Below are 17,284 nucleotides of genomic sequence, written 5' to 3'. Positions count from 1 at the left end.
CTGCACACAGTATTGTCTAAGTGTACTGGTACATCAATAATGTATAACCACAGCTGGACATCACCCATAACATTCTGAATGTGTCTCTCTTCCTCAACTATGAAATCTACTATAACTGCAAGGAGAAGCATTTTTCTATTCTCCTTCATTCATATTGAAAAGAAATGTACTGGAATCTTTGTTACTAGGAGAGATGCTTGTGACCTGAAGAAATACTTCTACACAACTGGGTAATAAATAATGTAAACCCGTGTCTATTATGAGCTCAGCATTGTAGCTTTTGTGCTTTTTTGTAAGCAGCGACAGAAACCCCCAACTAAAGAAATGCTTAGCGGTTATACCCCACAGCTCTACTTCAGTCTCAACAAATATTTAATTCATGCAAACATCTGTTCTCTGCTGCTGAGGGCTGCTCATTACATTAGAGACTCAACACAGTAATGTTACTTAAAAGATGAAAGCGTTTTCTTAGCCTTTTGTTAAAGGTCAGTGTTCCTTAAATCAAAGTTAAATGTGTAATTTAACAACTGTGAAAATGACTGAATGAATACTATTAAGCTTAAGTCACCTAAACTATCATATTAAGTAAAAGCTGTTAAGTAGTGAAGATGCTTTATTCACTCCAAATATGTTTAAATTGGGGTTATATGAGCAGTGACTTTTACGGAAAGGTAAACAGAGCTACTTATAAGTGCTTTATCCATCCATCCATCCATTTGCTTCCGCTTGTCCTTTTCAGGGTTGCGGGGGGTGCTGGAGCCTATCCCAGCTGTGCTTTATATTTAGTTTAATGTCCAGCATGTGGTGGCTATCCTGTGAGGACCACATATCTCCCCAAAAAACAAACAAACCTGTTGTTCATGAACTAAAACAAGGGCCTATACCTTGATGTTTTTAAACTATATTGACTATATTAATAACAAAGAAAATCAGCTGCATTAAAAAGCTTAACCACTGTGTTTGTTGGCCTAAGAACTCACCTTTGAACTGTCACTGGCTACAACAGCGAGATTACGTAAAACATCCCATTGGTACTATAAATATAAAGCCTGGAATAAACTAGACATTCAAAACTGTGTTTACCTTTATGAACTGTTATTATTATCCACTATAAATAAATGCACTGTCGTCAATTGGAACCTTGCGTGTGAGCCCTGCTTCTACCTTGACAAAGACAGGATGTTTTTTATTTTAGAGATATTGGGCAAATGGAAGAAAACAGTCCAAAATATTTATTCAGTATTTGGATTAAAGGACATATCCTGGTCAAAAATGACGCCATGATTCTTCAGTGTTACATGAAGCCAGGTCAATGCCATCCAGAGTAAGCATCTGTTAAAATACCATGTTTCTAAGATTACAAAAATCTCAGTTGTATCTGAATTTAGAAGCAGAAAATTACCCACCTTCCTTTCATATCTAAAATTCTTAAAAATTCTTGAGTAGTTGTCAAACAGCTAACAGATCATCTGCAGGGGAATGGCTTATTTGAATTCAATTCAATTCAATTTTATTTATATAGCGCCAAATCACAACAACAGTCGCCTCAAGGCGCTTCATAGATACAGAGAAAAACCCAACAATCATATGACCCCCTATGAGCAAACACTTTGGCAACAGTGGGAAGGAAAAACTCCCTTTTAACAGGAAGAAACCTCCGACAGAACCAGTCTCAGGGGGCGGCCATCTGCTGCGACTGGTTGGGGTGAGAGAAGGAAGACAGGATAAAAGACATGCTGTGGAAGAGAGACAGAGGTTAATAACAGATATGATTCAATGCAGAGAGGTCTATTAACACATAGTCAGTGAGAAAGGTGACTGGAAAGGAAAAACTCAATGCATCATGGGAATCCCCGGCAGCCTACGTCTATTGCAGCATAACTAAGGGAGGATTCAGGGTCACCTGGTTGAGCCCTAACTATATGCTTTAGCAAAAAGGAAAGTTTTAAGCGTAATCTTAAAAGTAGAGATACAGGGAGTGCAGAATTATTAGGCAAGTTGTATTTTTGAGGAATAATTTTATATATACCACTGCTTGAAGAAGGTGTCTTCCAGAAACTGGCAGTAGGACTGGGAGTTGAGCTTGACTCCATCCTCAACCCGAAAAGGCCCCACAAGCTCATCTTTGATGATACCAGCCCAAACCAGTACTCCACCTCCACCTTGCTGGCGTCTGAGTCGGACTGGAGCTCTCTGCCCTTTACCAATCCAGCCATCAAGACTCACTCTCATTTCATCAGTCCATAAAACCTTAGAAAAACCAGTCTTAAGATATTTCTTGGCCCAGTCTTGACGTTTCAGCTTGTGTGTCTTGTTCAGTGGTGGTCGTCTTTCAGCCTTTCTTACCTTGGCCATGTCTCTGAGTATTGCACACCTTGTACTTTTGGGCACTCCAGTGATGTTGCAGCTCTGAAATATGGCCAAACTGGTGGCAAGTGGCATCTTGGCAGCTGCACGCTTGACTTTTCTCAGTTCATGGGCAGTTATTTTGCGCCTTGGTTTTTCCACACGCTTCTTGTGACCCTGTTGACTATTTTGAATGAAACGCTTGATTGTTCGATGATCACGCTTCAGAAGCTTTGCAATTTTGAGACTGCTGCATCCCTCTGCAAGATATCTCACTATTTTTGACTTTTCTGAGCCTGTCAAGTCCTTCTTTTGACCCATTTTGCCAAAGGAAAGGACGTTGCCTAATAATTATGCACACCTGATATAGGGTGTTGATGTCATTAGACCACACCCCTTCTCATTACAGAGTTGCACATCACCTAATATGCTTAATTGGTAGTAGGCTTTTGAGCCTATACAGCTTGGAGTAAGACAACATGCATGGAGAGGATGATGTGGACAAAATACTCATTTGCCTAATAATTCTGCACTCCCTGTATGACGGCTGCTTGATTATGGCGCTCCATGTATGCCCTGCCTGCTAGCATCTTGCACCCTGCTGTTATGTGCTGGATTGTCTCAGGGGCATCTTTACACAGCCTGGGGTCTTGCCTGGTGTGACAAACCCCAGCCTCGGTGGATCTTATACTCTCTGTCTATGTATATAAATGTGAGCCATGTTAGAGAAAAGGAAAGTGGTCAAATGCCTTCCTTAGTCAGGAAACTAACTTCCTTCTCCAACTTCAAGCTTGCACCCTCCTGTGGAGTTTCTTGCAAAATGTTACAAGACAGTAGAGCACTAATAGGATTAGTGAATGCCATGCTATCATTAAAGCTACTTTTGGCTGCTCCTTGGTCACAAGCAGTTGCCACAATTGGTAGCTCTGCATGTTTGATTTGACAGAGTATAACACAGAATATTGCTCCAGTTGGTTCAGTTCCCAAACTTTGTTTTACATTACATATAATGGACAAATATATCCCACTATAAAAGCTGTCAGTCAAGAATAACATAGCGCAGTCGCCAAAATTGCTTGGTTGTACCTTGCTGAGCAGAGTTATCTGAAGTAACTTTCATAGTCTCAATATGCCAGGGAAATAAAGAAAAAACATCCAAATCTATTTACTAAGACTGGTCTGTAATGTGTGTGCAAAATTTTAGGCAGTGTATTTGCTTTGTGGGGAGAAAAAGCAGAACAGTGTGAAATCTTCTAAGCAGACTCTTCCCCTGAAAATATGATTAATGAGCTGACACCCATCAACCTTCACACCCCTCACTGCTTTAATCCAAGGCCACTGAATGTGCTTTGTGCAAAATAAAAAAGTTACAAAAATACAATGTCTAAGTCTAAGAAATGGTGGCACTTCACAGTGTGAATCTGAATAGAAATGCTAATACCCTCTGAGCCAAATATGCTACAGTGACACAATTACAAAGCTAAGCACATGCATACAGAAATACAGTAAATAAAGCTGTTTGATTGCTTTTATTTCGGTTTAATTTTCTTTTGGTGAAATATCTAAAATACTCTATATTGCCAAAAGCATTTGTTCATCTGCCATCACACACATATGAACTTAAATGACATCTCCTTCTTAATCCGTAGGTGTCACAGTTTGCAAGGGCAGACCATGTGGAGATGAGAGGTGAGGACCCATGTGCAAACAAATAGAGGAACGGGCGAAGGTTGAAACTGAAAGCGAGCCTTTTATTGGTGGCTGCATGAAAACACTACAAAACAACTAGCAAAGGAGAAATGAAGAAAACACTAACAAAACCCTAAACTAGGAGACGCTAAACATGACACCTGAAACATAGAGGGTGGTGAGATCAGCAAAGCGCATCAGGACTGAACTGCCAGCCATGCAAGACCTCTACAGACAGAGCTGCATGAGGAAAACGCAGTAGATCCTCTCTGATCCCAGCCACCCCAGCCACAGACTCCTCACACTCCTGTTATCGGGGAAGCAGGTCAGGAGCATTCAGACCTGCACTAGCAGACACAGAGACAGTTTCAAGCCATCAGGTTTTTGAACTGTTGACAGTCTTTACACACCATTACACACTCCCTACAATTACAGGACTCTACAAACACACTCTACAGACACTTCAACAAATGCCACTTAAATGCTCATTCCACAAGTTTTGCACAACCTGTCAATACCAACTTGTCTTAAATTCTCTAAGAATTTAATACTATTTGATTTTTTGTTAAAATTATTATTATTATTATTATTACTGCTATTTTCTGTTATTTTCTTCTTAATATAACTGCACACTTTCTATATGCTCATGTAAAGCAGAGGAGCACGAGCCAAAGAATTTCATTATGGTTAAATGTGGCTACACTGTTTATCTGTACATGACAATAAAACTAGTAAATGTAATAAAACATATTTTTCTTGTTTTTTAAATGTATCTGTCTGTACATATGCATATTTAGATTGTTAAAATACATTCACAAATGCATCGTAATTTCACAAATATTTGTCTGTTATTTGAAAGATTGAACTGTTAAATTCATGTAATGCTATGGAAAAATATATAACATGATTCGTATAAACTTTTTTGACTTTTTTTTATTATTATTATTATTATTTAGGGCGATCGTGGCTCAAGAGTTGGCAGTTCACCTTGTAATCAGAAGGTTGCCGGTTCGAGCACTGGCTCGGACTCTCTCGGTCGTTGTGTCCTTGGGCAAGACACTTCACCTACCACCTACTGGTTATGGCCAGAGGAGAATTATAAAGTGGAATTGTAAAGCGCTATATGAATTCAATCCATTATTATTTAAACCAACTGTTAACTTTATATTTCTGTACATTTAAGTATTATTATTCATATTGCTGCATTCATTGACCTTGTTTATAGGTAATTTCATTGTTTAATCACATTAAATTGTTCCTAATTTAATGTTTAAAAGCACCTGTAAAAGACAAAATCCCATGTAAAATTAGGGCGACAAACTGTATTGTCATTACTGAAAATAACTGTATTTTCATGGGAAAAATATTTTCTGGTATTATTTTGGCGCCCCAGCTGCCGGAATATTACTGCTTTTTTAGGATTTTTTTTTTTTTTTTGCCTGTCCCGTTTGGCTCTTTTGCCATCAGAATTGTTGTCTAAAGGCAAAGAAAGATGCCCAACGGATTTACTTTACCAAATTGACCATCCCAGCCTTGCCGTAATGGTCCATTTGATTCACCTTTTATTGTTTATTTTATTTTCACTTACTGAATACAGGACAGACTTGACTGGGGGAAAGAAGGGGAGAAAGAAAGCGGGAAAGAGAAACAGCTGAGAAGAGGGACGGGGGAGAAGGGCAAAAAACAAAAACCAACAGAACGGGCAGAAAAAAAAAGAAAAGAAAAAAAAATGCATATATCAATCACCTGGATCACCTGCTGAGAAAGAAAAAAGAAAACAAGCAGAAGAGAACAAGAGTAATAGAATAAACAACATCACAATGATATATGGGAATATGACAGTAAATATTAAATATTAAACATTATTGTGCAGCACATAAGATCAACAGAACACAGTGTGCTTTGAGGTAGGAGCCAAAAAGGGTGTAGTTTGTGGGTGTGATCACCCGTGTGTACACCTGTGAGCATGGACGCGCTTGTTTTTTTTTAAAAGGTTCCTTCATGTAATGATCTGCTAGAGGGTGTGGGGGGGCCACAGCCCCGTCCTCCAGGGCATGAAGCAGGTATGGAGGAGATCAAAACTCCAGACATCCAGAGGCCCCCAGAACACAAGAGACCAAGGAAGACCAACAGAGGGGCAGCCGCGCCACTGTCCCAGAAAGAGCTGAGGAGAGTCCCAGATGAGGGCTCACTCAGCAGCCGAGGAGCAGAAGCCAGGGGGAGTTGCAGTGACGCGTCCGTGAGCTCCGCCGGCAGCCAGCCGTGCCTGAGTGACCGAGCCCCAGGCCGAGAGGCCGGGGACACCCCACCTCCGAAGTGGCCCGAGCGAGCCCCAGGCTCCAGGCCCCGATAAGCGGCCGCCAAGGAGTGAGCCGGTGTGTACCCAGACGCCCATCCCCGGACACAAAGAACCACCAACGCACCGATGTCTGAGGGAGTCCGCCACCGGCAGGGGAAGTGGTGGAGGGGGGAGATAGGCCTCCAAACCTTGGAGGGCCTAAGATGTCCCCAGAGAGGTGGCGTCTGACACCCAACCTGACATATAGACACAGACATACAGGCACACACGGATACAAACATCCATTCCCACCCTCATGCTCTCATATGCACTTACTCCACACTCAACCAACGTGGAGACAGACATAGAGAGACACTGTACACACAATCACACTCCCCAAGCGTACTCTACGAACCGGGTCTAGGTACCCTTGCCCCTGGAGGGGGGAACTGCATCCAGACCCAGGTGGTGTTACCCTTTTCCCTGCGGTGGGGGGAGGCAGACCGCCCCGACTCCGCAGCAGCAGGGAGGCCCCACACTCCAAACCGCAGTCGGACGGCCAACTCCTCCTCCTAGCCCCCCGGCTCCAGCAGGCCGCAGAGAATGGGGGTGAGAGAAGACTCCAAACCTCCCTCCACCCGCTCATTGTAGTATTGATGCATGTGTGTTCTAAGGTGCATTTAAAACCCAGGAGGGCATGGAGCTACCTGCCAGAGAGCAGCAGTTAAGCGCATAGCCCCTCCTGATAGCCCTCAATGTCTACGTGTATTTTAAATTGAGAGGTGGGCAACGACGCCAGGGGTGAGGTGTACACCCTGATGGTAATTTGGATTCCGTGTATCGTGCCCACCCCCAAGATCCTATATGTATGTGTAATGCGAGTGTGAGTAATGTGAATGTCTAAGTTGTGGGATAAAATTGAGGCAGAGGCAGCCAGAAGGGGACAGAGGGGACAGGGGGGGGGGGGGGGGTAGCCTCCTCTGCACCCTGGTGACATACCCCTACTCCAAGGTCCTGCATGTGTGGGTGGTTGTGGTGGAGCAGGAAGAGGGAGGTAGCTGGAGATGGGGAGGGAAGGAAGGGAGGGGCAAGTGACCCCTCCCTGGGGCCAGCTCCCCCGCTGACCCCAGTAGGCACCCCCATACTCCGCGACCCGCCAGGGAAAGGGGGCCCAGGCCCATCCAGACTGGGGCCCAGTGCAGCAGCTCCGCCCGGCCCCACAGAGCCCGGGACAGTCCACCCAACCCCACCACAGAGAAAACTGCACCCACCCCACCATCCACTCATCTTCCAGACTACATAAGACAATAAACGCCCAGGCTGAGATCTTCCTCCACCTCTCCTGTATCTCCCCCTCCTGCAGAGAGAGTTCCTGAAGAGAGGAAAGTTCCTGCAAGATGTGACAATCTCCCCCACCAGTTGAAGAGCCCCCCAGGCGGCTCGATGCACCGGCGGCACCCTGCTCCAGGGCTGGGCCCCCATGCACCCACCCGCCCACAACCCCGGCAACACACCAACCAGGACCCAAGCCCCCGAGGCCCGGCCCGGGCCCCGGCCCAGAGAGAGAGTGCCCCCAGAACCTCACGCCCATCCCGGACCCACCCAGGGGCAGCCAGGCTACCAGGTCAGTAACCCACGTCCGTCAGCACAGACCCTCCCCTAGCCCCACTGCACGCAGCCGCGAGGAAACAGTCACCTGAGAGCCAACAGAGCCCCTAACCGGACATGACCGCTACCCCGGGTTGAGCCCCTGAAGGAAGATGCCTCCGGGGAACCCCCCGACGCCCTAAGCCTGTCCCTACCCCCACACCAATCACAAAAGTGAAGGCGGGACCAAACTATGACCCCCCACCCCCACTAGGTGATGGAGCTGATCACAGGAGCCCAGAGCAATTGATCTGATGTGGTGGCAGAGGCTGTATCAAGACTAATGTAATCTAATAGATAATTTCTATATTGGTTAGAATTAAGATTATTTTTATTTTTCCAGTTCATGAGAACTGTTTTCTTGGCTATGCATAGGGCAGTGAAAACCATATGGGCGATATTCTTTTCTGAAGTGCCATTATCTAAGCTGCCCAACAAACACACTAAGGGGGAAGTTGGAATGTTACATTTCAGACACTTTGATAAGTCTTCACATATATCGCGCCAAAACTTCTGAACTGGTGGACAGAACCAAAGAGCGTGGATATAATTGTCCGGTGAATTGGTTTGGCAGTGTGAGCAGGTGTTGGTAGACGTAAAGCCCATCTTGAACATCCGATGACCTGTATAGTGCACTCTATGTAATATTTTGTACTGAATTAATTGAAGACTGGGATTTCTAATTAGATGAAAGGTTTTTAAGCAAATCTGAGACCAGAAGTTTAGGTCTAAGTTAACTGATAAATCCGCTTCCCATTTTGCAATAGGAAGTGATATTGATTCATCTGTTTTAGAAAGCATTCTGTATATTTTGGATAGTAATTTGGGGGTTTTAAGAGTAAGAAATTGAACCACACTTGGTGGTGTTTGTAGTTCAACCCGGTTTAAATTTCTTTTTTACTATGGATTTAATTTGTTGATATTCTAAAAATCTTTTCTTGTTGATCCCATATTGTGTAACTAGTCCGTCAAATGAAATAAATTCTGTTCCTTCTAGTATATGTTCTAAATATTTGATTCCTTTACCACTCCAATCTGAAAAGTTTATCATATTATTGTTTTGTAATATGTCAGGGTTGTTCCAGATAGGTGTACGTTTGCATGGGATTAATGAAGACGCCGTCAATTTTAGAAACTCCCACCATGCTGTCAGAGAAGAGCTGATGTTGATGCTTTTAAAGCATTCATGTCGTTGGATGTTTGAGCTAATAAATGGTAGGTCTGAGATCTCTAGATTATTGCAAAGTGCTTGTTCTACATCTAGCCAAGGTTCATCTAAGAGGGTATGTTTTAGCCATCCTGAGATAAACTGAAGCCTGTTGGCTAAGAAGTAGTGCTGAAAGTTAGGCAGTTCTAGTCCTCCTTTATCCTTGGTCTTTTGTAGTGTTTTTAAGCTTATACGTGGGGGTTTATTTTTCCAAAGGAATTTGGACGTACATGAATCTAGAGATCTGAACCAATCTTGTGGCGGTTTAGTTGGGATCATTGAGAATAAATAATTTATTTTTGGTAAGACCATCATTTTTATAGCAGCAACCCTTCCCATGAGTGATATGGGTAGACATTTCCATCTAGCCAGATCATCTTCTACCTTCTTTAAAAGTGGGATATGGTTTAATTTAGTTAGATCTGCAAGCTTGGGAGAAACATTAATACCTAAATATTTTACATTTCCTGATTGCAGTGGTGTAGAAGAGGAATTATGGAAGGAGCAATTAATCGGTAGGACTGTAGATTTTGACCAGTTAATTGAGTAATCTGATATTCTTGCAAAAGAGTTTATCAATTCAATCACCCCAGAGATATTGGTTTGTGAATTTTGGAGAAAGAGTAACACATCATCCGCATAAAGGCTGATTTTATGTTCCACGTTCTTGCATTTTATGCCCTTAATTACTGACTTCTGTCTAATTGCTGCTGCTAGTGGTTCAATAAAAATTGCAAACAGTGAAGGGGAGAGTGGGCATCCCTGCCTGGTGCCCCTCAAGAGACAGAAGCTGGAGGATGTCTGGTCATTTGTTCTGACACAAGCTGTTGGGGAATTATATAATATTTTAACCAGTTTATGAAAGAGGATCCAAAACCAAAATTGTGTAAAGTTGCAAATAGAAATTTCCAGTTAACTCTGTCAAATGCTTTTTCTCCATCTAAAGAGAATATTGTAGTTTCTAGGTTTTTACTGTATGAGTAGTCTATCAAATTAAGTAATCTACGTGTATTTGTTGATGAGTGCCTACCTTTTATGAAACCAGTTTGGTCAAGATGAATTAAGAGGGGGGTTATTTTCTCCAGTCTCTTTGAGAGAGCTTTGCAGATTATTTTAAGGTCTACATTTATAAGGGATATTGGACGATAGCTTGAGGGATATACAGGGTCTTTGCCTGGTTTTAGCAGGAGATTAATGTTTGCAGAATTCATATTTGATGGAAGTCTGCCCTTTTCTTTGATTTCCAACAACGTTCTGTAGAAAACTGGTTCCAGAATCGTCCAGAATTCTTTGTAGAATTCTGCAGGAAAGCCGTCTGGACCTGGAGCCTTATTATTGGGCATACTTATCAGGGCTTCCTGGAGTTCGCCTGGTGTCAGTGGTGAATCCAGTGCCATTGCTTGAGTGTCTAATAATTTTGGAAGAGTTATGTTGTCCAAAAACTGATCAATTTCTTTTTTAGATGGGTTTATTTGTGGTGAATATAACGTTTTATAGAAATCCCTGAAAATGTTGTTTATTTGTATCGGGTCATATATTGTGTTCCCAGATGAATCTTGAACAGCACATATAGTTGTTTTATATTTATTTATTTTTAGCTGGTTTGCTAGAAATTGACCGGATTTATTACCATGTTCATAATTTTGTAAGCGTAGTCTTTGTACTAAGAATTTTGTCTCATTTAATTCTAGTTTTGTTTTGCGTATTTTGTTCAATGTTTCCTGATCTTGGTGGGACGCGTAGGCTTCTTCTAGTGATTTGATGTTTTTTTCTAATTCCTGAATATTTTTGTTTTCTTTTTTCTTTTTATGTGATGAGAAAGAAATTATTTTACCTCTCATCACAGCTTTCCCTGCTTCCCATAGAACAGAAGCTGATGTTTCAGGAGTGTTATTATAGTCTAAATATGAAGTCCACTCTTTTTTAAAATATTTAATAAAGTCTTCATCTTTAAGTAGTGATATATTAAATCTCCAGTTTTTAGTTGGCGTAGTATTATTCTTGTGCATTAGTGTTAAAGATACAGGACCATGATCGCTGACAGCTATAGGGTGAATCTCAGTGTCTGAAATGTCGCTCAGCAGTAACCTGCTGACCAAAGAATAATCCAGACGAGAGTAGGAGTGATGGACATGTGAGAAAAAAGTATATTCCTTACTGGTGGGGTGAAGGGAGCGCCATGCATCGCAAAGACCAAAGTCGCTCATATACTGTTTGATTATATTTGTGGATTGCCAATTACGCTGACTTCCTGCTGTATTGAGCCTATCCATGTCTTCATTTAGTCCAAGGTTGAGGTTGCCTCCAAGAACAAGTGTGCCATCTAAGTGTTCAGAGAGTGCACTGAAAAAACCGTGAAAGAATGAGGGTTCATCAACATTTGGACCATATACACTTGCAATACATAGCTTTTTATCAAGTATAGATAGTTTAATGATTAAGAATCTGCCCTCTGGATCTATAACTGTATCGAGTACTGTGAAATTAATATTTTTATGTATTAAAATTGCTACTCCCCTTTGTCTAGAATTATAACAAGCTGAGAACACATTAGGAAACTCAGGTGTTTTAAGTTCATTCAAACCTCTAAGAGGTCTCTGGGTCTCTTGTAAAAGGACAAGATCTGCCTGTAGTTTTTTGAGTTGGTTAAATATTTTTAACCTCTTTTCTCTGGAGCCAGCTTTACATTTATATTCCATGTAATGAACCTCAGTGTACCCATAGATGTTTGTGTATAACTAGGGATGTATGCTGTGTGTGTCGCTTAGACAGGTGGAGAGAATACATCACTTGTTCATAAATAAAGAGAAGGAGAGAGAGAAAAAATGTGTGGCGAGATGATCCCTGAGTCTGACTATGTGTGTGCATATTTACTAATATGAGTAGGCTTGGCTTAAGTGTGTGTATCCTAAACGACTGTGTGCGCTGTCTGACTGATGTAAATGTGCTGCCGTTGAGGGCATGGTGCGTATGTGTCGAAATAAAGGATGTTGTTTGTGGATGAGTGTCGAAGCAGGTGATCGAGGCAGTGAAAGAAATAAAGAAAGAAACCAATGACAAGGGTGAGCAGCATAAAAACAAGAGGGGGAAAAAAGAGAAAAAAAAACGAGAAGAAAAAAACAACAAAATGTAAACATTCCAATTAAATCACTGACGGAGAGTGACGGTGTTAATTCTGCTATGCGATTTGATACTGGTAAGTTAAACAGATGTTAATGCAAGTTAGTGTGAGTGGATAGGGAAAGGGTGTAGCTGATTCTTATCTGGTGTGAGGTTAATACAGCTACGGAGTGATGTTGGGGTCGCGGTGGAGCTGTCCGTCCACGTACAGCTGGTCCACAGCGATGACAGCGCGGGAGCCCTTCTGGATGAAGCCGCGTCGGATTGGAAGAGGACCCTGCGTCGTTCCAAGATCTCTTTGGGGAACTGGTCGTTCACGCTGAAGTCCGTTCCTTTTAATTCCCTGCCGCGGCTTTTCACCTGTTGCTTTTGTTTGAAGTGGCCGAATTTGGCCACTATAGGGCTTCGGAGTTGACGTCACGCCGCAATGCATTGTGGGAGCGCGGCGGCATTTTCGGGGTCTACGAATCAAATCAAACACACTGTGTTGGAACGACGATTACAAGATGCTTAAAAGCAGCTTAAAAGAGAATGGACTGTATAGAGACCGATTGCGTCCAGAGGCGAAGCGGCGGTACTTGCAGAAAATAGCGTGCATTGGAAATGTGGACCCGTATGAAATACGGCCGTGGAGTAGAAACCCTGAAGACCAACCGCTATTGACGTAGCCTGATATATTTCATACCTTATCTGTGGAGTCAGCGCGTACAAGTCGTCATTCAATCAAAGGTAAGTCAGCTCGAGTACAGCGAGTGAAATGCGTTTGATTTCCCTGCAAACATTCAGATTACTGCAGCATAAATTCATTCATGAGGGGAAATTACAGTGAGAACATGTGGAGACTGTTAGGTGGATAACATAGTGAGTTCAGTGCATTGATGAGACACTGTCCTGAAGGATTTAGTTATTCTCTATGGTTAAAGAAATTGCAATGATTTATTAATGTTTATTATAAATAATTCTAATTATACATCTTGCTTCCATATTTGTATCTTGTGTCACTAAAAATACATTTTATTTTAGTTTTATACTTTGATTAATGACCTGCAGAATCTCCTTAACATATTAAGTGATTCATAATTGTCACTTTATGCTTTCTCCATCTCTAAAGTGATGACATCCTTGCATTACATACTTTAGGTTCATTTTCTGCAGGCAGGTTTCTGACAGAACAGACAGATTTAGACTATAACATGCAGCGTTCTATAGATGGACACATAAAGAAATGAAAAATTACATTATGTGCTAACTTTCTTGACACTTTGTTACATTTATGATAAAGTAGATTAAACACATTTGTGTCGGCCTTGGCTCATAGTTCTTGTCTTTAAATGAACTTTGTCTGTGTGTGTTTCAGGTGCTGCACTCTAAGACTGAATGAACCAGCATTGCAGCCATGGGTCACTGTGAGCATCACAGGGAAGGTTGAAGCCGCCCGCTGCACCTGTATGGCCGGAGTCGCAGAGACCTGCACCCACGTCGCTGCTCTTCTGTCTAAAGTAGACGGAACAGTGTTGATCCGTGGCACAAGGACTGTTACAGATGAACCTGCATACTGGGTTTTGCCTGGTAATAATACCAAGATACACCCAGAGGTTGGCCATAAGATAGACGACTTCTCTTCAGCTGCCCAAAAAAAGGCTCTTGATCAAAACATACACAGACCATCTGTAGTGACAGGTAAAAGGAGCCGTCCTCAAAAAAGAAAAACCCCACCTGCTACTGTGGAGGAGTTGTCACTGCTATAATGCCATCATGTTTTATCTAGGGGTCTAGATGTATGCCTGTAGTGCACTGCTGTGTAAATAATTTGCATTTACTGAATATGTACTGACTGAGTCCCACTGTTCAAAAGTTGAATAAAGAAACTAAATTATTTTGCCTTTTTTTTTTTTTATTAAAACCACTTTATAGAACATCACATCAGTAACAGTGTAGAATCCATGTCATTTACAGTTTACAAATGACAAAATGTTTACACCAAATCATGAGTGTTTACATGATATCACCCACTACTAACAATACTTTATTTACTGTATCTTTTGAAAAAATAACAGCACAAGACTTAAGAACATTTAACAGGAGCAGGTTTCATTCTTCTCTGGTTTTATTATCACACTGTTCACCAAACGCAGCAAACCTTCACCATCTTATCCAGAAGGGTCACCTCTTCACCCTCACATGGAAGAAGTAATCTGATTGGCATGGTGGTTTGTTTGAAGCAGGTCCCTCGTGTAGCGCTGGAAACCAGTCATGATGTTTCATCCATTTCATCGGCTGGTTTGCTGCAATAATGCCAAATAATTAGCAACTCTATAAATAGACGGTAGTTCTGCAAAATCACTCAGTAGGATGTTTGTTCTAATTTGCTATGAGCTCAGAGCGCATCGAAAATGAAACTAATAGGCTATAAAGAGAGATATGAACATATTTAGAACTTACCGGAATGAAAATGTCTGGAGCACCAACAGATATTTGGAGATGGAAGAGAGCTGCACGTCAGCTCATCTCACAGCTGCTATCCAGGCTAGACGCCTTCGTTTGGTAACATCGATACACGAGCTGCCTCATGTCGCTTCCAGGTTGGGAAAGCATAAAAAGACAATCCAACCTTATTCCCGTGCCGGTCGTAAGATCGAACATTGCAGCCGAGCACACAGCAAGTACGAACCATGGCTATGCTATCGCTCCTAGCTTAGACCCCCAAAATGGTGAATCGGGCCAAAATCCTTTCCACGCCCACCCCCGTGACATCACGCTCCGAAGCCCTATAGGACGTGGTCTCCCGGTCGCAGCCCGCATGGGGCCGAGGCGATGTACCCTATCAAAGACAATGTTCTTCACCGTGTCCTCCGGCAGCTTCAGGTGGGTTTTGATGAAGCTTTTTATCGTGGTCTCCACGTCCTCTCCAGCGGCTTCTGGAATACCAATTAATAACTTTCTACTACCAGTGGGTCCATAGTGTAGTGGTTTGCTCACAACCTAATAAGCGAGACCTTCCGGGTTCAATGATGTAAGGAGCCTGGAAAGACATCTGCCATTAAAAAAATAAACAAATATGTAGCGCTACCTGCTGTGGTGACCCCTTGTGAATAAGGGCTCAGCTGAACAATTTCTTTTGTACTACTGTTCATTTCAAATGTCACGGAATTAGAGCCCTGAAAGATTAAACTGCATTTAATAAAACAATAATGGTTACTCAGTGTTTAGGAGAGAATGTCAAGTAAAGGAATCTCTTTAGTTTGCTGCCAGATCAAAGCCAAATTAATTTATTAACAGAGCAGATTTTCTTGGTGAAAAATACCCTACAAATGTAACTGATCAGTTTTCTGAACTTTCTTTATATATATATATATATATATATATATATATATATATATATATATATATGTATATATGAAAAACTTTTAAAAAATTAAATAAAAAAAAAACAACAGATGAAGACGAAACAAGAAAATGCTGATCTAAAACTTAACCATGGAACAACTGCCTAATTACTGTTTGTAAAGTTTTAAGCTGTGAAAGGACAATTTGGCAGGCAATTAGGTAGATCTTCCATGGATGGTTCTCGAGAGGAAGCGTAAAAAAAGGAAACGAAAGCGAAGCTGTAGGGCTGGTCTGCCAGCACGGCTAAAGAGAAAACCATTTAAACAACATTTCCATTCAATGCCAGACTCATAAAAAACAAAATCAAAAGATCATACAATGTAAGCACCTTGAGGAAACTGTTGTTGTGAATTGTTGCTATATAAATAAAATTGAATTGAACTTACAGGTTGTAGCCAACAAATATTTCCATAATTGCTGCATTGTGTTAATCAAAGAGACTTGGCTGAGGCCCACAATGCCACTATAAAGTTAGCAGGCCGCACAGCGCACAGCCAACGGCTTTAGACAGCCAGACTTGGAATAACTGACTGTTAGATGCAGACTCATCTGCATACCTTGTGAGTTGTGATGGTAATGCGATATACAACTTAGTCAAAGCAATTACTAGCCAGTAGAACTTCTACTGTGAATCAGTGCACATAATAGCTGGGGACTTCATCCCATGCTGATTGAAGAGGTGAAAAGACTGAAGGAAACTGCAGCTCGAACACCAGCCTCCACCTGCATAACCCCATGGTGCAGGAGCACAATGAGAAGTGCACACTGACAGCAGTGAACCCAAGCAAGGTCACTGGACCAGAAGGAGTGACTGGTAGGGTCCTTGTCAAGAAACACTTCTAAAGACACTTCTTCAGCTGAGAGTCAGAGACACACAGTTTTACTTGCTGGCAAGGGCAGTCACAGAGCACACGCACGAGAGTGAGGGCTCAGAGACTCGCTCTCTGCCACTGCCCTGGTCTTTATTTATATGCAACAGTAGGTGTGTTTGTTTATTACATTCGAATGTGGATGTGTATATGTGTGTGTGCGCGTGTGTGCGTGTGCCAGGAGAGGCTCCTCTACCTGGTACAAAGTGAAACTGCTTGTTAAGCTCTTATCTAGCAGGTACTGCTCCTTCCCTGCATGATAACGGGTCACAGTGAATTAAAACAACAGTCTGAGTCATAAAGAAGTCATCATGCAGTATTCTATCATATGCAAACTTATATTATTAAAATATTATACTGACTACTAAGTACAATTTTCTATTGACAGTCCTGAAAAAGTGTGCAAACCAGGTGGCTGGGATTCACTAAGATCTTCATTCATCTGCATCACTCTCCCAGTCTTTCTTCCCATCATGCTTGAAACTGGCCAAAATTGTCCAGCTTCCCAAAAAGACCACCATCAGTAGCCTCAAAAACTAGCAACGAGTTGCTCTGACCTGTTTCGAGAAACTGGTCCAACACCACATCATGTCCTCCCTGAACAACACTGATATCAACCCAAAAAGTTACTCTAGTGGAGAGAAACATCTGTCAAGCCCTTGGGCAAACCCAGCTGAAAGTTCCCATAGAAATTGTGGTGATCAATTCATCTGGAACTATTTGTTCAGATACTTGCCTGGC

At 42.1% G+C, this 17,284-nt stretch overlaps 1 protein-coding gene and 1 long non-coding RNA gene across 3 annotated transcripts in view; both read left to right on the top strand.

Moving 5' to 3' along the window:
• ntm (neurotrimin) overlaps nucleotides 1-4,816 on the top strand; it is a 467,074-nt gene extending 462,258 nt beyond the window's left edge. Inside the window, exon 7 of one of the 2 annotated variants that reach the window (XM_076888935.1) lies at nucleotides 3,996-4,816. In XM_076888935.1, the coding sequence (XP_076745050.1) occupies nucleotides 3,996-4,039 (44 nt within the window). In that variant the 3' untranslated portion in view covers nucleotides 4,040-4,816. The remainder of the gene's footprint in view (nucleotides 1-3,995) is intronic. The other variant, XM_012923630.2, reaches the window with a different exon arrangement.
• A 7,692-nt stretch (nucleotides 4,817-12,508) lies between these two features.
• LOC143420759 (uncharacterized) lies at nucleotides 12,509-14,163 on the top strand. Its single transcript, XR_013100474.1, has 2 exons — nucleotides 12,509-13,016; nucleotides 13,645-14,163. It is a non-coding gene; the product is annotated as an uncharacterized LOC143420759 (long non-coding RNA).
• The last annotated feature ends 3,121 nt before the right edge of the window (nucleotides 14,164-17,284 follow it).

Source organism: Maylandia zebra, linkage group LG10 (assembly GCF_041146795.1).
Source record: "Maylandia zebra isolate NMK-2024a linkage group LG10, Mzebra_GT3a, whole genome shotgun sequence".
NCBI classification, from domain to species: domain Eukaryota; kingdom Metazoa; phylum Chordata; class Actinopteri; order Cichliformes; family Cichlidae; genus Maylandia; species Maylandia zebra.
Note: the sequence above shows the minus strand (reverse complement) of the source record. Positions and strands in the feature narration are given on the sequence as shown.